General features: G+C 46.3%; 2 protein-coding genes across 2 annotated transcripts in view; both read left to right on the top strand.

Annotated features, from left to right (window-relative positions):
• Window positions 1-343, top strand: part of LOC117778384 — an 8,781-nt gene extending 8,438 nt beyond the window's left edge. Inside the window, exon 4 of the mRNA XM_034613887.1 lies at window positions 193-343. Within this exon, the coding sequence (XP_034469778.1) occupies window positions 193-343 (151 nt within the window). The remainder of the gene's footprint in view (window positions 1-192) is intronic.
• tmeff1a (transmembrane protein with EGF-like and two follistatin-like domains 1a) overlaps window positions 110-25,768 on the top strand; it is a 33,164-nt gene continuing 7,505 nt past the window's right edge. Inside the window, exons 1-4 of the mRNA XM_034614258.1 lie at window positions 110-665; window positions 18,796-18,905; window positions 21,553-21,682; window positions 23,443-23,472. Coding sequence (XP_034470149.1) covers window positions 533-665; window positions 18,796-18,905; window positions 21,553-21,682; window positions 23,443-23,472 — 403 coding nt within the window. The 5' untranslated portion in view covers window positions 110-532. The remainder of the gene's footprint in view (window positions 666-18,795; window positions 18,906-21,552; window positions 21,683-23,442; window positions 23,473-25,768) is intronic.

Raw genomic sequence — 25,768 nt, 5'->3', positions numbered from 1 at the left:
TCTCTCTCTCCCCCCCTTCTCTCTCTCTCTCTCTCTCGCCCCCCCTTCTCTCTCTCTCTCTCTCACCCCCCCTTCTCTCTCTCTCTCTCTCCCCCCCTTCTCTCTCTCCCCACTCCCTCTCCCTCTCCCTCCCTCTCTTTGTTGTGCCTCTCTCTTTACGCACCGCGCCTCCTCTTCATCACCGCGGATCAGGAGGCGGAGGACCCGTGCACCAGTCAGAGATAGTCCTGCGGGAGAAGACGCGGATCTTCGGTGCGGAGGACGGACGGAGGACGGACGGAGGGTGAGGATGCTGCCGCTGCCGCTGCCCAGGACACACCCGTCCGCCCCCGAGGCTTCCTGAACGCGTCCTCCCCGCACATTCCTCCATCTTCCCCCGCGCCCTCTGCGCCTCCTCTCCCCGGGCTCCGGTGCTCTCCTTCGCGGACACAGTGCGGGCGGCAGCCGGGGCTGCTCCGCTCCGGATTACTCTCGATCGGTTGACACGTTTCTTGACGTGAATCGAGCGCGTGGAGGTGGGAGCACCGTCATCATGGTGTCCGCCGGGCTGCTCCGGTACCTGGCGGCCGTGTGCGCGCTCTGTGCGCCGCTGCAGCTGCCGCAGGCTCAGGCGTCTTATTACCCACAGAGCGGAGAGTGTCGAGGCAAAGGGAAGGACTGCACCGGTAAGAGGGGGGGGACTCTGCCTACCGTGTGTGTCTCTGTGTGTGTGTCTCTGTGTGTGTCTGTGTGTGTGTGTGTGTGTGTGTCTCTCTGTGTGTGTGTGTCTGTGTGTGTCTCTCTGTGTGTGTCTCTGTCTGTGTGTCTGTGTGTGTGTCTGTGTGTGTCTCTCTGTGTGTGTGTCTCTCTGTGTGTGTGTGTGTGTGTGTGTGTGTCTCTCTGTGTGTGTGTCTGTGTGTGTGTCTGTGTGTCTCTGTGTGTGTGTGTCTCTGTGTGTGTGTGTGTGTCTGTGTCTGTGTGTGTGTGTGTCTGTGTGTCTCTGTGTGTGTGTGTCTGTGTGTGTGTGTGTGTCTCTGTGTGTGTGTGTGTGTCTGTGTGTCTCTGTGTGTGTGTGTCTCTGTGTGTGTGTGTGTGTGTCTGTGTCTGTGTGTGTGTGTGTGTGTGTGTCTCTGTGTGTGTGTGTGTGTGTCTCTGTGTGTGTGTGTCTCTGTGTGTGTGTGTGTGTGTGTGTCTGTGTGTGTGTGTGTGTGTCTGTGTGTGTCTCTGTGTGTGTGTGTGTCTGTGTGTCTCTGTGTGTGTGTGTCTGTCTCTGTGTCTGTCTCTGTGTGTGTGTGTCTGTCTCTGTGTGTGTGTCTGTGTCTCTGTGTGTGTGTGTGTGTGTGTCTGTCTGTGTGTGTGTGTCTGTCTCTGTGTGTGTGTGTGTGTCTGTGTGTGTGTCTGTCTGTGTGTGTGTGTGTGTGTCTCTGTGTGTGTGTCTGTGTGTGTGTGTCTCTGTGTGTTTCTCTGTGTGTGTGTCTGTGTGCGTGTCTGTCTCTCTGTGTCTCTCTGTGTGTCTGTGTGTGTGTGTCTCTGTGTGTGTGTGTGTCTCTGTGTGTTTCTCTGTGTGTGTGTGTCTGTGTGCGTGTCTGTCTCTCTGTGTGTGTCTGTGTGCGTGTCTGTCTCTCTGTGTGTCTCTCTGTGTGTGTCTGTCTGTGTGTGGTGACCTCTTCTCCTCCTCAGGTGTCCGATGAGTCTAATTACAGACGTCACATGTCTCTGCTGCTGTTTCTCTCTCTCGGCTCTAAATCAATATATATTTTAACATTAGATTCATTCAATGTGTTTGTGTTGGTTCATTCCCCCCCCCCCAGTAGAAGATTCCTGCCCAGGCCTTTCACCCCCCCCCCCCATGAAGTACACCAGTGTGTTGGTGCTGTGGTGACTGGTCCCAGCTTCTCATCTGCTGATGGGTCCCAGCCGCCGCTCTGCTGCCTGTTTGTTCAGTTTAGTAAAATTGAACCTACTTCCTGTGCAAATGGCTCCAAGTTCAGACAGAGATTTGTGGAATCAGTATATAAATAGATGAATAAACGATGAACCAGAAGAGCTTGTATGATGTCAATGAAAGACTAGTGTTGGTGGAGTGTCCCGTCCGTCCTCTCCAGCTGTTTGGGTTCTGGACAGATGTTTGACGACCCTTCTTCTTGTCAGGAGAGATGTGATCTGAGGACCTGGCTCATGTGTTGTGGATCGTTGTGAGAAAGATGAGAAACCTTGAATCAGTGCCCCCCCCCCCCCCCCCCCCTCTTTTAAGCTCTTATCACGTAAGAAAATGACTCTTAAAAACAAACGAACATCTGTAATAGTGATTGTGTGCTCACTGTCACGTTAATACTCCTGCACTGCATCCGGACAGGAGTTATATTAACTATCATGCATGTATCCTGCTGCATTAATATATAATATCCATGAATTCATTATGCTGCTGTACAGTTCTCTCTTTAGAGCTTTTATTAAATATTCAGTATTAGAAAACATCAGTCATGTAATTGAGTGTTAGCTGTCACTCTGGAATCCTCCTGTTTTATTAATGAACCTCTCATTGACTCTGAGCTGTTTGAGACCAGCAGCGTTTCCTCCGGCTCCACACGCCTTCACCTCGGAGTTATTCCTTTATTCAGCAGTGAAACGCAAACTGGTTGATACCCGCGGCCGCTCCGTGCACACCCCCTGCCACAGTACGCTGTGCTGAGATAATCACCTGTAAGCTTCAAGTGGGTTGATGGTCAGTAAACTGGAGGAGGGACGGCTCTGATGGTCTTTATATACAGTCACTGATGGTCTTTATATACAGTCACTGATGGTCTTTATATACACTCACTGATGGTCTTTATATACAGTCACTGATGGTCTTTATATACAGTCACTGATGGTCTTTATATACAGTCACTGATGGTCTTTATATACAGTCACTGATGGTCTTTATATACAGTCACTGATGGTCTTTATATACACTCACTGATCGTCTTTATATACAGTCAGTGATCGTCTTTATATACAGTCACTGATCATCTTTATATACAGTCACTGATCCTCTTTATATACAGTCACTGATCATCTTTATATACAGTCACTGATGGTCTTTATATACAGTCACTGATGGTCTTTATATACAGTCACTGATGGTCTTTATATACAGTCACTGATCCTCTTTATATACAGTCACTGATGGTCTTTATATACAGTCACTGATGGTCTTTATATACAGTCACTGATGGTCTTTATATACAGTCACTGATCATCTTTATATATAGTCACTGATCATCTTTATATACAGTCACTGATGGTCTTTATATACAGTCACTGATGGTCTTTATATACAGTCAGTGATCATCTTTATATACAGTCACTGATCCTCTTTATATACAGTCACTGATCATCTTTATATACAGTCACTGATGGTCTTTATATACACTCACTGATCGTCTTTATATACAGTCACTGATCATCTTTATATACAGTCACTGATGGTCTTTATATACAGTCACTGATCATCTTTATATACAGTCACTGATCATCTTTATATAGTCACTGATCATCTTTATATACAGTCACTGATCATCTTTATATACAGTCACTGATGGTCTTTATATACAGTCACTGATGGTCTTTATATACAGTCACTGATGGTCTTTATATACAGTCACTGATCGTCTTTATATACAGTCACTGATCATCTTTATATACAGTCACTGATCATCTTTATATACAGTCACTGATCGTCTTTATATACACTCACTGATGGTCTTTATATACAGTCACTGATCGTCTTTATATACAGTCACTGATCCTCTTTATATACAGTCAGTGATCGTCTTTATATACAGTCACTGATGGTCTTTATATACAGTCACTGATCGTCTTTATATACAGTCACTGATCCTCTTTATATACAGTCACTGATCCTCTTTATATACAGTCACTGATGGTCTTTATATACAGTCACTGATCATCTTTATATACAGTCACTGATCATCTTTATATACAGTCACTGATGGTCTTTATATACAGTCACTGATGGTCTTTATATACAGTCACTGATCGTCTTTATATACAGTCACTGATGGTCTTTATATACAGTCAGTGATGGTCTTTATATACAGTCACTGATGGTCTTTATATACAGTCAGTGATGGTCTTTATATACAGTCACTGATCGTCTTTATATACAGTCACTGATGGTCTTTATATACAGTCACTGATCGTCTTTATATACAGTCACTGATCGTCTTTATATACAGTCACTGATCGTCTTTATATACAGTCAGTGACAAGCATGATAGGCAAGGAGGTCACAGCCGTCGCTATAACACCTGAGGATTGTGGGTAGTGTAGTTCTTTTCTCAGAACCTAGTTGATACCATACTGACTTGTGGCTTCTACTGGAGAATAACATCTCTTCGCTTGTGGTGAGTCTACCTTGGATGGTTAAATATTATGGTTGATTATCATTATGACAGATGGATGAGTAACTTCTTCTCAACTTTACCATAGAGTTCTGTTGATCTCAGTCTGGGACACAACGTTCTTGAAGCTGTTCCAAGTGGCTGCAGCAGAAGACATGAAAGATACCGTACCCACCTCTGACTAGATCAGTGTGATCTAAGATAGTGACCGGAAGATGACCTCTGGGAAATAGGTGTGCAGTGACACGAGGGAAGTTTGTTTAGAACGGCTTTAGGAATATACCAGCGAGGAGTCACATGACGGACAATCAACTTGTTCATTGGAGCAAAAACCAACGAGATCTGGCCACGGACTCTTGTCACACGAATGTTGTTTTACTTGAGTGGATTTTCTCTGCTCTTCTTTAGTTACACAGCTTTATGTTCTGTAGTAAATCTCATAAAACGACTTGGCCGAACGCCTGGAAACAGCCCGACAGGTACGGGGGGAAGCTATGAAGCGAGAAGAAGTCATAAGCAAAACTCTGCTCTGGTGCTATTTTTACTGAGAAGTCGCCTGAAAATGTGTGAATGTAAAGTTTCTTCAAGCAGTCGAAGAGTCAGATTAGATTCTGGGACAGTCGGGACGGAGCTTATTCAACCAAGATAAGTGAAGTCCTCTGCTGTGCTGTCTCCCGCCTCCTGGGGGTGCTCTCACAGAGTCTCGAGGACGCTCTGGGGTTCGTCCAGGTTCGTCAACCTCCTCAACTCCCACCGTGACGCCCGGTGGAAGGAAACTGGCGTCTGTACCGAGCGTGATTAAAACTTCAGGAGGAGCGGTGACGTTAACAGAGCTGCAGATGAATATTGATGTTCTGTCGACGCTGTTTACAAGTTACACTCAGGCCATTTAGCAGGAGCTCTCGTCCCGAGCACATCAGCTCTGCGCCGTCGAAGGGATGGTGGAGAATAGTGAGGAGCAGGCAGAGCGCTCAAAGGGGGGGGGGTCGTGGCAAGTCGAGGATCAGGAGCTGCTGTGGGAGGTGAAACTCTTAAGTGTAAATAATACTGCTCAACCTGACCAGGATTGGCTGATATATCGACGCCTCACAGATAATTCGTCAGCGAACTCTTGAGAAGGACCCTCGGGCTGCTGGGAAATCAGAGGGTAAACGAATGGAGTGTCTATTCTTCTGCCTCGGTGCCTCTGAGCAAACATGAGGATGGAGGCAGCAGGATGATGTTCACCTCTGAGATCGGCTGCAGTGTTTTAGTGCAACAAAGGCTGAACCAGTGAAGATGCTGGATAGTGAAACATGACCTCTGCAGTGGCTCACAGAGCTGCAGACTGTTGGAAGATATTCAAACATTTCAGCGTCAAGTCGTGTTTATAAAATCTTCATGAATCACAAACACAAATCAAGCAAACAGATTTTTACCAAACCTTTTTCAACATGTCTGTTTCTGAAGGAGCGACAGATGGATTTAGCTGTGGTTGTTGTGATTGGTTTAAAAAGCTCTGATGAGGTGGAGGTGCTCTCGACTGAGAAACACTGTGACCAACCGTTTGAAACTGAAATGCCAGAACCAAGTGTGCAGGACAGATTACTCTTCTGAACACTGGACCAACCTTTCCTTGTTGTTTTCTTCTCATGTCTTTTCACTTTCTCTGAGCGTCGCTGCTCTCCAGCTGAGAAGGAATTATCCACCGATCAGTTTTGCCGGCGGAGTTTAGGGCAAACCAATTATCTGCAGCGCGACAGGGTGACGGACGCTTTTAATTGTCTTTCAGGAGGCAATGAAAGCTGTTTGTCAACGGGCTGGATGTGGACTCTGTAAATCGGCGGTGGCTCCTGGAGTTTAATTAAACCTGGAGGATAAAAGGTTGTAAAGTCAAGGTGCTGCTCAGGTGAATCCACAGCTGTCTGTCACCACAGGCTGGAGACTGCTGTTGTGTGTGAGGTCAGATTCACCTGCGTGAGCATGAAAGTGAGAAATTTACAGAATATTACATTGAAGACATAATCAGAGACACTTCACTCCTGAACGTCCTGTCGTCAGCACCTATGTGGGCGGAGTCTACCTATACTTGACTCTGATTGGTTTGTAGAGGCATCTGACGTGGGCGTGTTCTCAGTTGGGGGGAGGGGGGGTAGTAGTCTCTCGTTTGAATGGAGAAACAAAGCTTCATTTGGTTGCCATGGTAACATCATGATGGTATAACTATCAGCTTCAGCACCTTCAGGGGCAGTACCCCTCAGTATTACAGTACTACAGTACTCCACAGTACTACAGTACTCTACAGTACTACAGTACTCCTCAGTACTACAGTACTCCACTAGTTCAAATGCAGCAACGTCCTCGTGGTTCAAACATTATATCGTCGGAGGTGAAGACTGCAGCTTCTTCTTCTTCTTCTTCTTCTTCTTCTATTGTTTAATTCTGTCTCTACTTCCTGTGATTGGTCCAAAAGTCCAAACTATCCAACAAAGTGTTTTCACTCTGGAACAGAACCATGGTTCTGAAGCTCTGAAACAAACAAGGTGTAAAGATTCCCTTTTCATTTTTATCGTCAAATAAAATTTAACGTCAGGCATTTTCATCCCCACTTCCTTAAGAGCAGGATGAGTTTCTCCACTTTAGTTTGTTTCACAGATCTGTGGTTTCAGTAGCTTGTGTAGGAAAAAGTTATAAATAAATAAAATCTCTTGGGATCAACACGTCGTGAGAAACAGTCGACCAAAAACCACAAAGCTGCTTTTCATAGATTCTGAAGTCAGCATGTTCATGGGAGATCTAATCCAGCAGCAGCCTCTACACGTGTGTTAGCAGAGGGTGATCCTTCTCCTGCAGGTCCTCAGGTGATCCTTCTCCTGCAGGTCCTCAGGTGAGTCTTCTCCTGCAGGTCCTCAGGTGAGTCTTCTCCTGCAGGTCCTCAGGTGAGTCTTCTCCTGCAGGTCCTCAGGTGAGTCTTCTCCTGCAGGTCCTCAGGTGAGTCTTCTCCTCAGGTGCACACAGAGCCTACACCACGTTATTCTTCTCTCCGTCACCCTCCAGCGCCGGATCTCAGTCGCCATGAACCACTGATGTTTGCACTTCAAACGGGAGCTAATCTCCGTCAGCCGACACCACATGAAATGTAAGTCTGGACACCGTCGAACCGCAGGTGTGGACGTTTGGAGCAGCGAGCGTTTGATTCCTCCACCTCTTTGATCTCGCTCTCGCTCCTTCATATTATTTCAGGGTGGAGGAACGTGGCACTTCACTTCCTGTAGGGGACTTTATTTTAAATGTTTGCATCGTGGTGGATCCTGCGGAGGATCTCCTGTTGAGTTCTCACATCCACTCATTCGGACTTTCTCTGGACTTTCTCTGCTTCGCACTCTGACACGTCTTTATCTTCCTGGACCTTTGGGTGTCTAACTAAAGGCACAATTAAGATTTGGTGACAAACTCCACCTGAGCTGAGAAAATAAAAATGATTTCTATGACACTGGCTTAATATGTGGGCCGTCAATTATGCGAGGCAATACTGAAGGCGTGGATTGCTCTGTAGATTAGGCTGAATGGCAGCTTTATGAAGGGAGTGAAATTGCAGAGGCCTCATTTGTCAGATTTCGAGCGACTCGGCCTCCTCGCTGCTGCTGCTGCTTTCACCAAGACCGATTCCTCGCTGTGAAACACAGGCTGCATTAAAAACAAGGGCTCATCAAAATGCTAAATAAAAGCTGATTTAGTTTTGGTTTCCACGACCGGATGATCGAACAGCAGACTGTGTTTCTGAGCTGCAGGGAGCCAGGATCACTTTATATCTCTGGAGAAGTGACAGTGCAGTCGTTTGTCTTGGTGGAGCTGAGGCAACTGTCCACACAGTGTAGTGACGAACACAAAATACACACAACAGAAGCTCCGGGACTGAAGTGCAGAAAGTGATGTGACTAAAAGTCTAAATCCACTGCTGCCAAAAGGGTTGTGCATCATTCTGCAGGTATCAACCACATTGGCTCAGTCTGTATGAATGCAGTTGGTTAAATCTGTCCACCTGGTGGCGTTGCATCCTGCGTTTCCTCTCTTTTATCTCTGTGTTTGGTCTCCACCACCTCCCGAGGGGAACGTCAGATTCTTTAGCTGTTAAATGCGTCACTACGTTCAGCAGCTGCTCCCAGACTCTGCTGTTCATGTTCAGTGGCTTCATCAGACACTGGCTGTCGTCTGAACCCCAATGTTCAGTTATTCTCTGCAGGTTTGAGCTGTCGTGCATCTAATGACAGTCTGTGGGGATTCACGTGTTCATTCTCTCTCTTACTGGTTTATTTAAATCTCGGCATTGTGGTGAACGCCATGGTAACAGGAGCGGCCCGGCACCTCGCCAGCCTCCCGTTTCCGCCGTGCTGTGTTTGAATCAGTGGAAAACTTGTGAGTTCTTCAGCCTCAAACATTCTGCTCTGTGTTTACCGCGTTGGCTCCTCTGCTGCTGAGAACATTCCTGTTTTTCTTTTAAAGCTAAAATCCGACAGCGTGAGGAGCTCCAAGTTTCCTTAAGACAAAGACTCAAGCCCAAAACATGTGGATTCATCAGCGTCAGCTGACTGTGAGCATCAAAAAGCTGTTTCCAAACTGAGAATTCAACCACATGAGGAAAGCAATTAAATATCTTAACTATAAACTCCTAATTCAAAGAGAATAACGAGTTTATTTTCATCTTATATGGGAATAAATGAATAGATTAATTAGTAGATACCACTCTGTTCACTGTGGGGTTCTGGGTAAAGGTTTTTTAACTGAAGAAAATCCCATAAAAGTGAAGTAACATTAAAGTCACTTCTTGAAGATCATGAATTGATGCAGAAAACCATTGGAATTTCTTAAAATGTCTTTATATTAATATATTGACTGTTCCTTTGACACTTTGTGAGAACGCAGCTGTAGAAGATGTACAAAGATGAAAATACATAATTATATTTGAATCTATGAATTACTGTATCAATTTCCCCCTGAAACATATTAACAAGTCAATGACACAGTGTCTTTAAGTCTGGTTATATTGAATTATAATGTTTTCAACCTCCTAAAACATGAAGAAACCCTTTAAAATAACCTTATATTCAATAATAATAATCAGTCCAATCTTGTTTGTGCTCAATATTCCTGTTTTCATCTTAACCTATAAAAAACACATTATTATCAAAGTCAAGCTGCAAATTCAAAAGTGGTTTTACTGTTAGATTCTTAACCTTCCTTTGTTTTTTCTCTTATAAAACCAGTGAAGTAATGATGAAATCCAATTAGAAATCCCTTCATTAAATATAATCTATTAACTATCCCATTAAAAACTTCAGAGAGCATTCATTTTTAATTAACGTTACTTAACTCAGGGGTGGTTTTAACTTTGGTCATTCAGTCATAATCGTTTTTTATCCCTAAATCCCTTAAACCAAGAAGAGAATCAGCTTAATTACCCTTTTATATAATATAATCCGTTCATTAAAACACTCACTTTCTCTGACAAAGGTCACGTCTTCTCTTCCACATTGAACAATGAACTTTGGCTGCAGCACCAGGAATCCTCATGTTGGACAAATATTCCAGTTTTATGTTTGTTTTCTAAGTCGTTTGTGACCAAAATCATTTTTATGATTTTACAATATTATTACAACCTAAACCCAGCAGACAAAGTAAACCATAAAGTTTAGTTGCAGAAGCTGAGGAGCGGCTGTGTGGAACCCTGCGCTGCCGTCTGCCCTGAAGACTCAACTGTGTCTTTATGTCCCGTCAGTCTTGTTATTAGCTGGAGGATGAAGAGCAGCTTCTAGCTGATGGTGATGAATTCTCCATGACAAAATAACCCACACAGGCCGGTTCATACATTTATTTATCCTGCAGAAATTGATTGAACCAATATTTTCATGCCGGAGGCGCTATATAATTCAGCAGAGCTGCCTTTTAATTCTGCGGCCGTCGTCCATCATCCTCTCGGTGGTTTGTCGGTTTACGTGTCTGCAGGGATTCTTCTATCCTCCTCGGCCTTTGTCACTGTGAACCTCAGGAGCTCATATTCTCTGCAGGGTTGGTTGTGGAGCCATTAGCCACCGCAACACTCAGGGTTAGCTTCCCCGCCCAGTGACCGTGGACGGACAAAGAGTCGTCAGCTCCAGCCGGGGTCAAGGCTGGTGCTTGTCTGAATGCACAGCAGAGTGGAAGGCTGCTGACACCTCAGAGGGGGTGATGCATTTCACTGCACACGACGCACACAGCCCCGGACCTCTTTGTGCACCAATTAAAATGCATCAAGTGCAAATCACCTGCTGGTTTACTGTGTGAGCTCGTGGACCGGGGGCCTGGTGTCCTCTGCTGTGCCCAGAATTGGAATGGGACCTGATTAGTCTCGCATCGGCGACTCTTCGGCTGAATCCATTCAGTGCTGCAACGAGGCGGGGGGGAGGGGCAGTGTGTAAATCTGTGCGAAGGCGTCGTTTTGTTGACTGAGTTTTCAGGTGATTGAATTGAGCAGGTTCGATGGTGAAAGCTGCGTTTCTGAGCAAATATTTAACATTCAAAGGATTTTTGTTCTCCATGTTTTCCTCATGCGTCGCTGCTGGTTTCCACTTTATTCTGTGAAACCCACTTGCATGCAGAAAGAGTGATTAGTGGATGTAAATATATTGAACGGCTGCTGCCACACAAATGTCAAAGATAAAAACAGGGTTTAACTCACAGCTCTTAACTTTTAGGGCCCAGAGTTTTCCCTCTGTAGGTTGTGCACTGATCTGTGTGATTTCCCTGCAATAAATCTGCTTTGTTTTTGTGCTGAAGTGCTTCCTTCGCTGTGGAAAGCTCTTCAGAGAGTCTGCACTCAGACGAGCCAAGCGGAGACTGAGAGGGGCTTTTGTCCTCCAGCCGATTCTCACAGGCTGTTTCACGGCCTCTCTGCATGTTGGGACTGTTTACGAGCCTCGTGGACGCCGATGCCACGAGCTCACAAACAACCCGAAATCTGTCACAGCACCCCGCTGCTCCCGACGTGGCCTGAAACACAACGGGCCAACAAAGAGGGGATTCAGCCTCACGACACGTTTAGAGACGCAGCCGTTACGTGGCGTCTGAGCAGAGCGCCGTCTTGGTTTTGTGCAGTTTCAGGATCCAGGTCTCAGATTGTCTTTATTTTCTGTCTCGTCTTCATCCTCTCCTAACCTGAGCCGTCACCGTGTTAACAGCACTGCAGACATTAAAACTTCCCGCCCGAATATTGATTGAAAGGCGATTTGATTTCACAGCTATTCACACTTTCTGTTCAGTTCTGTTTCATCGGGAAGACAAAAGAGAGATTTAGCTCTCAACTGTTACTGCAGAAATGTAAAAAACTTTGAGTAAATATGTCATATTCATATCCTATGAAATCACGTGGGCGTAGCCAAAAACCTTTAGCGATCCATAATACAACGTGAGCAAAGTTAGGGAGGTTTTAGTGGAGAACAGCAGGTGGCGCTCTGCAGCTCGGTGCTGGACTTCACCAGGCGTAACGTCTGTCAGTCGCTCTGTGATGTGAACTGTATTTTAGCTCCTGTTCAGTGAGTGTTGGTCGCAGACAGATCAGAACGATACTGATTCTGTGGAGTTTGTGTTTTTGGCCTGAAGCAGAATGATCGTCGGTACTTTGTGGACGTGTAGAGTTTGTGTGTTTGGTCGACGTGCTGATTTAGATGCTTGGTGTTTGAATTGTGTTTGGTTTCGGTGAAAATGGTTGTCATGGCGTTTAGCCGAGATTCTTCCTGTTCTAACCAGGTACAACGTGTCCATATTGAGAAAACGTTATCTAGTTTGTTGCCTCGTGGTGTCATGTGAGGCCAGCAGCAAAGAAACAACCTGAGGTTCCAATGTGTGGCTCCAGAAGGGACGATTTGATTTAGCTCGACTCTACCAAGGAATCTTCACAGGAGGGTGAACATGAGACCGTCAGGTTGTTCATCCTCAGTCTCTCGTGCACTTTGATTCTTGCCATAGCAGAGAACAGTTGTTGAGGTTTCCAGGTGTGTGAGAAATCATTTTTTTATCTGTAAGCTGTAAACTGTGTTGCAGTTGATGAGGATCTTAATTGTCTTGTTAGTAACCAACCACACTGGCAGCAGGGCCTGTGTTACAGCCACTTCCCTGGAGGTCAATTACTTCCTGCTCTGCCTCGGCGTCAGACTCCAGAATGAACCTGGAAGGAGTCTCTGTGTCGCTGTGATCTGTTCGACATGAATAAAACATCAAAGCCGCTCTGTCTGCGCTGCACTCGCTGCTTCCCAGGTGAAGATCAGTCTGCAGCAACAGCTGATGAAGCCAAACGAGCCGAGAGTCCGCCGGGCAGCTCCATCTGCCTTCCAGGGAAAAAAGACTAAACACAAAACTGGACAAATGAGCTGCAGTTACAGAGGAGGAGGGGGGGAGGAGGGGGAGGAGGAGGAGGAAGGCAGGGTGGTAATTAGACAGCAGGTCCTTCTGCAGCATCTGCTCAGCGTCACTGTCAGGGTTGAAGGTTCAGTTCCCTGAAAACTCATCTTGTCTGCTGCTGTCAGACTTTATTTAACTTCCTTTCTTTATCTTCCTCACATGTTTATGTATGTACAACATTTCATTTATCGAACATCAACAATTGAAATGTTGTAAAATGTCATTTTTAGTCCTGCGACATATTCAGAAGATTCACTGGAGCTGAATCCTGAGATTGTGTTTGGCTGCAAGAGAACAAAACCAAATCAATTCTCTGCACTTTGTTTTGAGGCCTGTGGCGACATGATGCATCTGATGAGTGGGACCAGCGTCACCATCCATCACGTGGAGTTGTCTTCTGTTTACATTCAGTGTTTCTGTCCAATCGCACGCTGTGTAGATCCTGTGTCGTTTACATCCTTCCTGGGGTTTCCCTCCTCCTACATCGACGAATCAGCAGCCGGACGTTGAGCGTTTCTGACCAGTGTGTTCCTAAATTAACTCTGGTTGTTAATAACTTCAGAGTGTTTTTAACTGATCTCAGTTCAGCTTCACTCTTCACCTGGAGCTGGTTGTGACAGTTGAAGCTGACTCTCAGTCAGTTCTTCTCACAGGAGATGGAACCCACTCAGCAGAGTCACAGAGAACAGACGCTCAGGGAGAGAAGGAGGAAACTTTCTGATGTTCACACTCACACATCAGACTCACTTTCATCAAGCTGCTGGTTTAAGGTAGAAAAGTTTCATATTGTTGATTCAATATCTGTCGTGAAGAGGAGGACCGAGGATTGAGCCTTGTGGGACACCTTTCCTAAACTTCAGGACACTTTGAACCTCTAGAAACCACTGCTCAGTTGTTTCAGGTACGTGGATCAGCCGCCTCATGTCAGTGATGTCGATGTAAATCAGCTGCTGAGACACTTCAGTCAGGTGGATTATAGATATTATAAATATTGATGGTTGTTGACGGAAAAACCGAATCACAAAGGATATTTTTGTAACTCAGATCCCTGAAGATTCATCACAGAGATTCTTAAAATAAAGACTCGTCACACTTTTATTAAACTGCGCCTCATGCTGCTGCTGGAGCTGACATCTGAAGGAAAACTAAAACAAAGAATCTAAAAATGCAAAGGAAGGACGTCAGCGTTGCTTTGTTGCCCATAGCAACAGGGAGGAGGAGGAGGAGGAGGAGGAGGAGGGGCAGGAGGCGCTGAGTGTTTCATGTTTTATTCAAGCAGCAGAGGAGAACAGAGAAAAGCTCTTCACACAGAAACTCATCCAGCTGCTGCGGTCAGGACGTTTAATACAGATCCAGGAACAGCGGGAGTCGAGCGGCGCACAGCGTTTAGTCTTCATCAGACTCAACAGACCACACATCCGTCCCCACGTCTCAGCCACTAGTGCTCGGGGGGGGGGGTCTTATAACACCAGCAGCAGTGACGTGTTGTTTAGAAAAACACAACAGAGCTTCTGCTTTATTCAAAATGATCTGCAGCAGAAAACCTAACGTCTGTGGAGACGTGGAACCAGACTCCAGAGGTCTGGTCTGGATCCTGCTTCTTCTCTCAAACCGAAACACTGACCTGCAGTAATTTAGCACAAAGAGCCGTTCATTCAAAGTTTATTAATATTCAATGGACAGTTCTTGAGACATGAGCGACACAGACAAAAAACATGAACATGACATCTTTGATCTTCAGATTTGGATTCGTATTAAATGTCATTGGTCAAAGGCCACAGTGACCTCATGAGTGTCATGAGTCAGAAACAAGCAATAAGACTATAACTCTCACCTCTTGTAGCTTCTATCCACACCAAAACCCTCGGATTAGTTCCTGCAATAACTGTGAATTTATATTATTTAATTTTTTGAACATCTTATAGAAATATATATTTATTTTAGTCATGCTTCAAATACTGCAATTTTTACGCTTGTCTCTTTCGTCATCTTTTGTATTTAAACTTTTCCTTTGCTCTTTGTGAATTTGCCCTTGACATGCTGCTGTAACACAATAACTTCCCAAATTGGGATCAATAAAGTACATCTATCTATCTATCTATCTAAATATGATGAAAGTGAAACCTGCGTTCCTGCAGCTTGTCCATATCTCCGGTCCGACTCTTTTTCATCCTCAGACGCTGATTCTCGTTTGTTTGACAGATTTTCTTCCGACGCCGTGAACTCGTCTTCACTCGGCATGAATTTATTTCCTCTGTGGCGGCAGAACGTGTTGCAGACGTCTTCAGAAACTCGTCTGACTGACAGGCTCACTGTAAACACACTGAACACTGGTTAGCCTACAGACATCCCATAATGCAACAGTGGTGGAGGAAGACTGAGAACATCTATTCGTTCTGCGTTTGCAAATCTAAGTGGTTCTTGTTTTCTGGATTTAAATGAGCTTTTATGACATTTTACACAAGTATAGTAAGAAAGTAATATGTGATGAATGAATATACCTTGATAACTCCTGATGACAGAAAAAGAAAAGAGATAAAACCCTGAGGGGTGTGTGTGTGTGTGTGTGTGTGCGTGTGTCTGTGTGTGTGTGTCTGTGTGTGTGTGTGTGTGTCTGTGTGTGTGTGTCTGTGTGTGTGTGTGTGTTGTGGCTCTCCCCCTGCGGACTGTGAATGTTGAGCAGGTGTGAACGGTCCCGTGTTCTGTCAGGCTCTGTTGTAATTAGTTGCCGCAGCAGGACGCCCAGCGGCTGCTCCACCACCAGGAGACACCAGTGACCTTAATGTCTGCGGCTCGTGAGAGGATCTTAACATGACCACAGATAAAACCGATTCTTCTACACACACCGCACGATCCAGCCCTGACGTGAGAACACACACTTGGCGTTTGAACGATTCCTGAGACTCGTGATCAAACGTGACTTCAGAATGAAAACAAACATGTCCTCTTGTACTGTCCACCTGGTACGAGACACAAGTCCTCTCTATGCTGTAGGACACCGTTTTTCAGTATATTACTAACATCCGGTTAGTGACGACGGCGCTCGCTCTCTCGCTGTTTCTGTCAAACTATGACTTGATTGACATTTTAAACTCAGGGAGGCGTGGTGACATTAAGACCACGTCTGTGAACCTCTCACGCTTCAGGATCTGATGATCGCTTCAGATCAGCCTCCAATCAGCATCGTTCCTGCCACCGTCAGGACGATGACCCACTTGTGTGCAGCAGGTGTGAGACGACAGGAAAATGTTGTCATTGTGTTGACGGACGGTGATGGCGTCTGAACGCTCCTCACAGCTTCAGTTAGTAACTTCAACCTTCAGCTCTGAAGCGTCACCACACAGGACGCCATCACACCCTGCTCTCCAGTCCTCTAGGCCTCCGAATGACACATGGACATGTCTGTCTCTGAGCGTGGAGGGGACCTGAAGTCCCATCATGCATCAGTGACGCTGGTATTTTACACTAATGTCACGCCGCCTCCCTCTGCTGCTCCATGTCTCTGCTGAAGAGAGTGCTAGTGTGTGTGTGTGTGGTGTGTGTGTGTGTGTGTGTAGTGTGTGTGTGTGCTAGTGTGTGTTGTGTGTGTGTGTGTGTGTGTGTGTATGTATGTATAGTGTGTGTATGTATAGTGTGTGTGTGTGTGTGTGTGTGTGTGCTAGTGTGTGTTGTGTGTGTGTGTGTGTGTATGTATGTATAGTGTGTGTATGTATAGTGTGTGTGTGTGTGGTGTGTGTGTGCTAGTGTGTATTTATTGTGTGTGTAGTGTGTGTGTATGTGTAGTGTGGGTGCGTGTGCTAGTTTGTGTGTGTAGTGTGTGTAGTGTGTCAGGACTCCAGGATTAGACCCATAGCCTGTAAGCATAGACCCTGAAGACCCCCCCACCTGGAGCGCCCCCTGGTGTCTGGCTGCAGTATAGGTTATAAACTCCTCCTCCTCCATGTTAGCAGATGGGACATGGACCAAAGTAGACGTTAAATAAATGTTTGTAAAGATGTTTATGTTTCTCATCTCTCTGATGTTTCTCATCAGTTTGGTTTGAATCAGTTATTTGATGAAATAAAAACAGGCTGAGACGTCATGATTGACAGCTGAGACTGACTCCTGATTGGTCGGGAGCGTGTGTGGGCGGGACGTCTTTATTTACAGTCTAGTATTGAGTCTCTTGAAGTTGTGATGCTGTGGTGAAATAATCTGTCCACACACGCACACAGACACACACTCCGCTGCAGCACAGACAGCGGCTGCAGCGGTTAAAGGATGTGGAGAGTGTCGAAGGCCTCGCAGCAGCAGACAGATGACGTATGAACGTCCAGAGGCAGAACTGCAGTGGACGGACGAGGAAGGAGGGGTTTAGATAACGAGCCAGTGATGGGGAGGGTGGATGGAGCGGTGCTGAGGTGGCCATGACGACCGCACCGGGCTCATGGGATCTGGGGGGTGGATGTGCCTGGGGGGGGGGGGGGGTGGCTGCTGCCTCGCGCCGTCAGCTTCTTTAGTTCTGCTCTGATCCAAAAGACCAAATTATGTGCATTTCAAATCTGTGTTTCTGTTGTAAAATGTATGAGGGCGAGGAGCCACAACACAACACACACACACACACACACACACACACAGATCCACAAAGATATATCAGCAACAGCCAGCATCACACACACACACAACACACACACACACAGATCCACAAAGATATATCAGCAACAGCCAGCATCACACACACACACACACAACATACACACGCACACATTTCAGACTGGAAACACACTGTGGTTCGTTTCCTTTGGTCCAAACACACACACACAATTTCATTTGCATTTGTGTTTGTCGCCAGCTGAAGGCTGCTTGTTGTTCAGCATAAAACTGTCTGGCTCTAAGAAACTGGGCTTTCTGAAACCTGCAACCAGGAAACAGAACCCACTCACCTCCCTGTCACACACACACACACACACACACACACACACACACACACACACACACAGGAGGCCTCTGGGCCCTGAGCTGCTCTCTAACGTGTGTACACAATGTTTGGATGAATTAGCTGGAGAAGTCGAGTTGAGTTTCCCCTAAATGTCGTCAATACTTCGTCACTTCGTCTAAAAGCCGAGGCTTCGAAGGGTTAAACGTTTCTTTATCACTTTAAGTTGTGGTGTTTAGCTCCTACTTTTTCCTGACGTCGTTAATTTGTGTTTAATTTCCTCGCTCCTCAAATCTGAAGGTTAGTTTCCTCTGTTTGCTGCGTCTCCGTCCTGGTTTCACCCCCCCCCCACCTCCAGCTGCTCGGCTTCAGGTTGTTTTTTTGTGCCCGGTTGTTACTGAGGCCAGCGGTGGACATTTTTAGGAGCGGAGGAGGTTCTCAAACAGTAATGACAGGTCATTATGCAGCTCTTCAAAGTCCACTCAGCTTCGAAACACAGAAATCTGTCTTTTATCTCAGAGGAAATGTGGATAATTTAAGTCGCTATTTGCACATTTCTGAGTCGCTGAGGTCTGTTATTATCAGACAAGACATGACCCCCCCCCCCCCACAAGGTGCCAGCTGTGTGTGTGTGGGTCTGTGTGTGTGGGTCTGTGTGTGTGTGTGTGTGTGTGTGTGTGTGGGTCTGTGTGTGTGTAGTGACGCTGATCGCTAATGAAACTAAAGTACTGTCTCAGGATCAGCAGCAGGTTTCAGGTTAAAACCCTCCTCCCATCAGCTGCTGGTCTGCTGGCCCGGTCCCGACATGGTTCCTGCCTGGCAGAACGTCCAGGTTCTGTTCCAGGAAAATCTAAACCTCCAGCGCACTGAGGGCTCCAACATCAGTCCTGCGTAGACTCTGGCTCCAAACGACGTCTGCAGATTAAAGATGGTGGCGCCTGTATCCCAGATATTTAATGTTGATGGGAGGAAGTGGACACGATGTCCATGACACTGTCTAATCACTGCAGCCGGACTCACTTGTATCTGTCACACAAATAAGACCCAAGTCATGAAAACGTCCTCCCTCTGTTTGTGTTGCAGACCTGTCGGAGAAGAAGAGCGACCTGAGGGTGTGCGATGACGCCTCCTGTCGGTTCGGAGGCGTCTGCAGAGACGACGGAGCTCAGCTCAAATGTGTCTGCCAGTTCCAGGTATGCTTTTTCATTATTTCTTCTTCGCTGGTGAAACTGAGAATCTCTCTCCAGCCTCCGTCTGTGGCTCTCAGCTCTGAACCCACTGGTCCCCACTGAAGATGTGAACCTTTAAAGACACCTCACAACTATTTAGTTTCCCTTTTGATTCTCAGTTATATAAATGGAACCAATGCTCACTGTTGTTTTTCAGGGGACTATTTTCTGTGGCGGATTAACATAAAGTAAAAACCCAGTCTGTGCTATGAAGGTTCAGGTGACTCCTCCATCGTTCTCCAGGATCCTGACAAAGTCCTGTTCAGACTGACGACTGTTGAGTGTGAAATATTTCTTCATATGTGCAGCGATCGCCTCTACAGCTGTTTTTCACACATGACCTCTGGTGGATGTTCGGAGAATTGGGTCTTTCACACATGAAGCAGCAGGAGATTCTCCATCACATCTTCTTCATCACATCACATCCACACTGGCGTCGGCTCTAATCACCACAAACTCTGTTGACGTCTTTGTTGGTGTCTTCTTCGTGTGCGGCTCCTTCTTAGATCACCTCCTCCAGACTTTATACCAGGGGTCAGGCAGAGAAAGTCCGGAGGATCTCTGGAGGTCAGTGCAGGTCTGAAAGCAGCTAATTAAGACTATTATTTGTGGTGCAGCGGCTGTTTATTCATTCACATGCTTGTAATTTGAGTTCTTGAACGGAGGAGACTGGCTCAGTTTGTGTGATTCCTGTTATGAGGTGAATGAATCTGTCATGAACCAGCGAACCAGCAAAGAGCAGAGGAAGAAGTGAAAGAACCAGAACAACAACTGTGGTTCAGTGAAAATCTAATTTGTAAACATGTTATCATGTCGCTCTTGTGCTTTTTGTATGATATCAAACATAGTTTGAGCTAAATAAACAGTCGACATCATGGCTGAGGATTTCCACCTCGACGCTGCAGTCAGCCAAAGCCAGTCTTCAACCACAGGTCCAGGGAGCTGGGCGCTGTGATGTCACAAAGGGAGGAGCTCAGTAGCTGGGAAAGGCTCCAGTTAGCGAGTCAGGGTTTGATTTTCTGTCCGAGCCCGATGTTCTCCCAGATTAGAGGCATGTGTAAAAAGTCTGACCAGAATGTGAACGGTCAACTAAACTTGAGAAGAAGTTTTCTGAGGCAACTTGAGGAGGAGTTTCTCCTCTGCTGTTTTCTGAAGGGCTGAGAATCTTCACCAACATGAGCTGTGAGGGGAAGTTCTCAGAAATCACAAGAATGTTCTCATTTTGTGTTTTTTTTAAAGATAGAAGAAACTGTTCAGGCTTCGGAGCTGTGTTAAAAGTATTAATTTAGATTTGGTATAAAAGAAACAAAGCATGATGCAGAATTGGGGCAGCATCTGTTTGACATCCTGTCTGCTGATACCTGGAGAATCAAAACCAATCCTGCTGCAGGATGATGAGGATGAGGATGATGATGATGATGTATATTATTAATGCCAACTCAAAGCACTGACGATAAGAACAACTGTTCATTTTGTCCTGGTCTGTCCTCCAGTGATGTTTTGTCCATGGATCCGAAGGAGGATCCTTTTTTGTCTAGTGTGAAAGACGCTTTAATGCTGACGAACGTAGACTCGACACGACGATGCTTCGTTTCTTCACATCCATGAAAAACCTTCTCTCGTCTCAGCTGGAGTTTGGATGTGATGGAGACAAACTGCCAAAACAGAGCGCTGGCGTCTTTGAAGATAACAAGCGAGAGGACGTCCTGCTGCTCGACCACACTCTGCTCTCGTCTCCACTCGCTCCCAGAACTCGCTCTGAGCTCAGGATCTGTCCCCACGTGCTCCGTAATCTGGATGCCCCGGTTGATCGCTGCCGTGGTTTGTCACTGGTGAATTCTCGAGAAGCCGCGGGCGTCACTGCAGTGGATTTCATTCGTACAGTTTGTAAAGCAGCAGAGTGAGAGTGTTTGTAGCAGAGGTCACTGAGGTCCTCCCTGCAGGGCACCGCTGCTAAATGATTGATGGCTGTGAGTTAATAGAATATGGATTGGTGAAGGCTGATATGTGTCCTTGGCAGCTGCTGCAGTTTGTAGCAGAGTCGGGTCAGTTGCTCTCAGCCTTCATGCAGAATGAACGAAGCTCCAGATCCTCCTCTCGCTGCTGAACGAGGCGCTTCACACGCTCATTGATTCAAACACATCACACATGTTATATAACTGACAGCTTGTTTTCATCCGGGCGTCTGACATTCATCTCTGTGGCTCCTCTCGCTGAAGTTCTACCTCTGAGCTCTGAAGTCTTTGTGACTTTGGTCAGAAAAGAGCCGCTGAAGTCTTGACCTCTGACCTCTGATCTCGGACGAGTTCCAGTTGGTCTTTGTTTTGGTCTTTGAACGCCTCAGTTTATGTTTTTAAATCCGACACTTCAAATACAACACAAACGTCCACTCGGACTAAAGGTTCAACTGATTGACTCTGTTATTTACTTTAGTTAGTTGAGTAGTGATGTTTTGGTCAAAGTGTTGAGGTGGTGAGCTCTTTCTGACGTCCTTGTCCTTCCGCCGCCCTCGGCCGCCCGCTGGGAGTCACCAGCACCAGGTTTGGAGTTGGTCCAGCGTCCTGTGGACGGCGCGACACTTAATTAACATTCGATTGTGTTTGATTTCCAGTGCCACAAAAACTACATCCCTGTGTGTGGCTCCAACGGCGACACCTACCAGAACGAGTGCTACAGGCGACAGGCGTCCTGCAAACAGCAGAGACTCATCTCCCGGGTGTCCGATGGCCCCTGCTCCCCCGGTGAGTCTGCCAGGAAACACAGAGGAGACCTGAATTAACACTGATTGGTTGATTGAGGTCAGAGGTTTGCAGGGTTGTATCACATCTTTTCATTTATTGTAATGGACCATAATTTGGGGCCACGGATGAGAGCCGTTAACGTCTTCCCAGAGCGGGGGGGGGGGGGTTCCCAAGCCTGGGTGTGAGGACCCTCCAGAGTCCTGCAGAGGTTTCCGAGGGGACCACAGGTGCTGGGTGGGGTTGAGATCAGGGCTCGGTGCAGACAACTTCGTCCACATCAAGATGGGAAGAGCATGTCTTCATGGAGGTGACGTGCACGCGAGAAAAGAGACAAACACAAACTAAGTTGGAAGCTGTTAACATATTTTTGCTACATCACAACTACATCCCACTCTGAGAAACGTCTAGTAACACCAGAGCAGTGGTGTCGGTAGTGGCGGTCAACTCCATCTGCAGGGGAGGAGGTCTGATTTCCCTGGAGACCCTGCCTGGCGATCTGCTCTTATTACCCGTTACACCGGGGATCAGGCGCTGCGATATGCCCTCCGCTTCCCTCGCTCCCGTCCTCCTGCAATTTCCTCTCCCTGAGATTTATGCTTCCTGTAATTGGAGCGTTCGGCGGCTGTGAGCCGAGGCGACGGCACGAATACTCGAGTCCGTATCCCTGAGCAGCAGCAGCGGAGGAGGAAACGTAGAAAGACAGTCACAGGAGACGGGAGGGCGGAGCCTCCTCCCTGGGATGTGATCACAGGTCAGCAGAGGTCTGAACCGCCACATCACCCCCGGTGGGGGGGGGGGGGGAAGAGAGAGAGAGAGAGAGAGAGAGAGAGAGAGAGGGAGAGGGGGAGAGAGAGAGAGAGAGAATGGTTCATGTGACAATGAACAAAACAAGAAGAATAGAATTCATGAAACTAACGAGAACGTCACTCAGTAGATTTCATCTCTCAACCACAATAAAATTCACTAGATCCTGATTTTTGTTTAGATCTGCACCAAATTACACTCACTCATAAAAACCAGTCCTGTGAACCCTTTTTATTTGAATCAAGACCCATGAATTATTCTCTGAGAAATCAGTAAAAATGTTAAAGAAAGAGACAAAGTACTTCCTGGATCTGCCCCTGAGAAACACACACACACACACACACACACACACACACACTCAGTGCTGCCTCCTTTTCCACACAAAAAAATAAAAAACCTCACGATGACTTTGTAAAGAAGTGCCGCAGCTAAAGGTGAAATTTAATTGGACAAAGCTGTGTCCATCTCTTAATGCAGCAGCAGCAGCAGCAGCTGCCAGACGCCACAAACACAGCGTCCATCTCTTAATTCAAGGTTGCCACGCCAACATTTCTCCTGCAAGAGTCCATTTCCTAATGGAGCTGCAGCTCTGAGCCAATGGGACCTGCTGCAGTGCACGAGTGGGACGACTGGGACGACTGGGACGTTATTACCTGTTTGTGTTGATTTGACTCATGAAGGATTCAAAATCTGCTCATGTCATAACAGAGTCAGAAAACCAGCATGTTTAAATTGGTAGGTGTGTTTTTGAATGTTGCTGCCTCTCTTTATGCTAAGCTAAGCTAACTGCATCCTAACCTCTCTTCACCTATTGATTGATTGGTTGATTAAGTAATTGATTGATATACTTCATGCTTCTTGCATGTGTGTGTGTGCGTAGTGTGTGTAGTGTGTGTGTGTGTGTGTGTGTGTGTTAATAACAGTAGAAGTGATGGTTGTCTCTTGTGTCTTCACAGATCCCGGCTCCGGTTCAGGAGACGGAGGCGGTGAGTGTTTTTTTTTTTTAAGCTTTGATTTCCGACTTCTCGTCTGCTGCGAGTGAAAGTCAAACAAAAATCAATTACAGCTGAATCTTTATCTGCCCTCCACAAACAAATCAGTGCTGAGGTCCAAGCTTGTAATCTTCCTCTGTGTCTCTATTTGCCGCCGCCCCCCTCGTTGAATATTAACTTCTCTAATAAAGACCACATGGAGGATTTCATTCTCTGAATTAACTCCTCCCCCGATGAACAGACTGATATTTTCTGTCTCGTGGGAGTCGAGCTGAAAGACTCATTCTTGCCAAATTTGGCAACAGAGGCATTTTGAGACCATCTGGGAGCGCCGGCCGCAGTGTTTGCTGTTAAATATGGCTGCCGGGGGGTTTAATTGGAGGCGGCGTCCGGAGAGACGGTATCTCCACCATCTGCGTGTGGGTGGAGTCAACGAGCCGGTGATCTCCCACAGGCGATGGACCGGTCGAGCCTCGGAGATAAATTATTAAATGTCTGGACTCTGTTTGTCTTCTTCTCTCCAAACATGTGCCGACTCAAAACACATCTGCCCGTGAAACTGCGCCTGCTTTTCAAACAGGAAGTAAAGGTTCACAGCGGCGTCACAGAAAAGCTGGACTTGACTGAGAGTTCCTGCTCTGCTGGAAATAATGATGAGGATTTCCTCCATCCACTCATCCATCATCTGCACCACATATCTTTTCAGGGTTGGAGGCAAACCCCAGCGGACATTGGGCAGAGGGCGGGTTTAACCTGGACATACAGAGACAAACAATCTTTCACTCTCACTCCTACAGTGAGTTTAGAGTTGTGTTTGATTTGTAAGTGTGAAATAACAGCACGAGACTCTCACACCAAATGATTCCAAACTTACAGTCGTGTGTTTTCCACTGAGTGAAGCAAAAACCTTCCCGTCAGCCTCCGACTTCCTTTTGTTACAGCAGCAGAAAATACAATCAATTAAGAAATGATTTTTACTACTGGAGATATTTTTGCTGAGCGACAGTAAAGACACAAAGAGGAAGAAACAAAGCTGTAATTTCATTCCATGCATTAACAGAACATCCTCGTGGCATCAACAGAAAGTAAAATCCAATCCAATTACAATAATGTTTCCTCCTGAACAAGTCTGTTGATGCAGTTTACTCGTATATAAACAGAATTTGTCAGAAACGGACTGAAATTCCTCCGTCAGAGAAAAACCAGAGTCATGTATGTTTGTAGACGAGTCTAAAACGAGGCCTTGTGAAAAAGGAACCGAATGAGGAGTGGTGCAGTTGTATTGTATCCAGCTGTGTGTGTGTGTGTGTGTGTGTGTGTGTGTGTGTGTGTGTGTGTGTGTGTGTGTGTGTGCGTGTGCGTGTGTGTGCACAGCAAAGTCAGCAAAGAAACAAAGAGCCTCTCTGCTGCAGATCCTCGTCGATCGATCGGCAGCCTCCGAGCCCCGACTGAGCTCTGCATGTTCAATACATCCACACACAGCAGGTCAATCTGTCAGCCACACACACACACACACACACACACACACACACACACACACACACACACACACACACACACACACACACACACACACACACACACACACACAGTGCGATCACAGTGCAGTAGTGATCGTGGAGTGGAGCCGTGGTATCGAGCTCCCTTCTATCCATCCACTCAACCACTCATGACGTCTCAGGCTGTTCTTATATCCTCAAACGCCGACGCCTGCTTTGTTTTTTTTTATTTGAGATTTTTAAGGTTGAGCAGAAACCTGAACAGCTGCAGGTGAGGATTTCTGCCCCCTGCAGGAGGATCAGCACAGCTCCTGTCATGTGGACTAATTTCAGCACCAAGCGTTTCCTTTATTACAACAACACTACACGTGATGAATCATGGGACAAGCGCGTCGGCGTCTTGTCCACTCTGAACTCGCTCTCTGCTGGGGAATGGACACCGTCATGCGTGAGGACATTAAACGCGTCCCCTGTAATGGTGATGATAGTAATGATGTCACGAGAGGATCACGCGTGGCTCTGTTTCCTTTGGGCCGATAAGCTCCAGGACTCTGATAGGAAAGTGTGTGTGAGCCGCGTGTGTCGGGGCTGGAAAATGAAACGGTGTCATCAGTGTTAACGGCACGCCGGCGCTCACCGGAACAGAAACTGACTTTAGCTGGAGGTTGTTTTAAAAAAGAGAAATCAAGTGAAGTGAGCCTGAAAAGAGGCTTATTATTATTATTATTATTATTATTATTATTTGAATATGATCATTATATCTTTTTTATAGATCTATATTTATTCCATCT

The sequence above is a fragment of the Hippoglossus hippoglossus genome, chromosome 17 (genome assembly GCF_009819705.1).
Source record: "Hippoglossus hippoglossus isolate fHipHip1 chromosome 17, fHipHip1.pri, whole genome shotgun sequence".
In the NCBI taxonomy this organism is placed as follows: Eukaryota; Metazoa; Chordata; class Actinopteri; order Pleuronectiformes; family Pleuronectidae; genus Hippoglossus; species Hippoglossus hippoglossus.
Note: the sequence above shows the minus strand (reverse complement) of the source record. Positions and strands in the feature narration are given on the sequence as shown.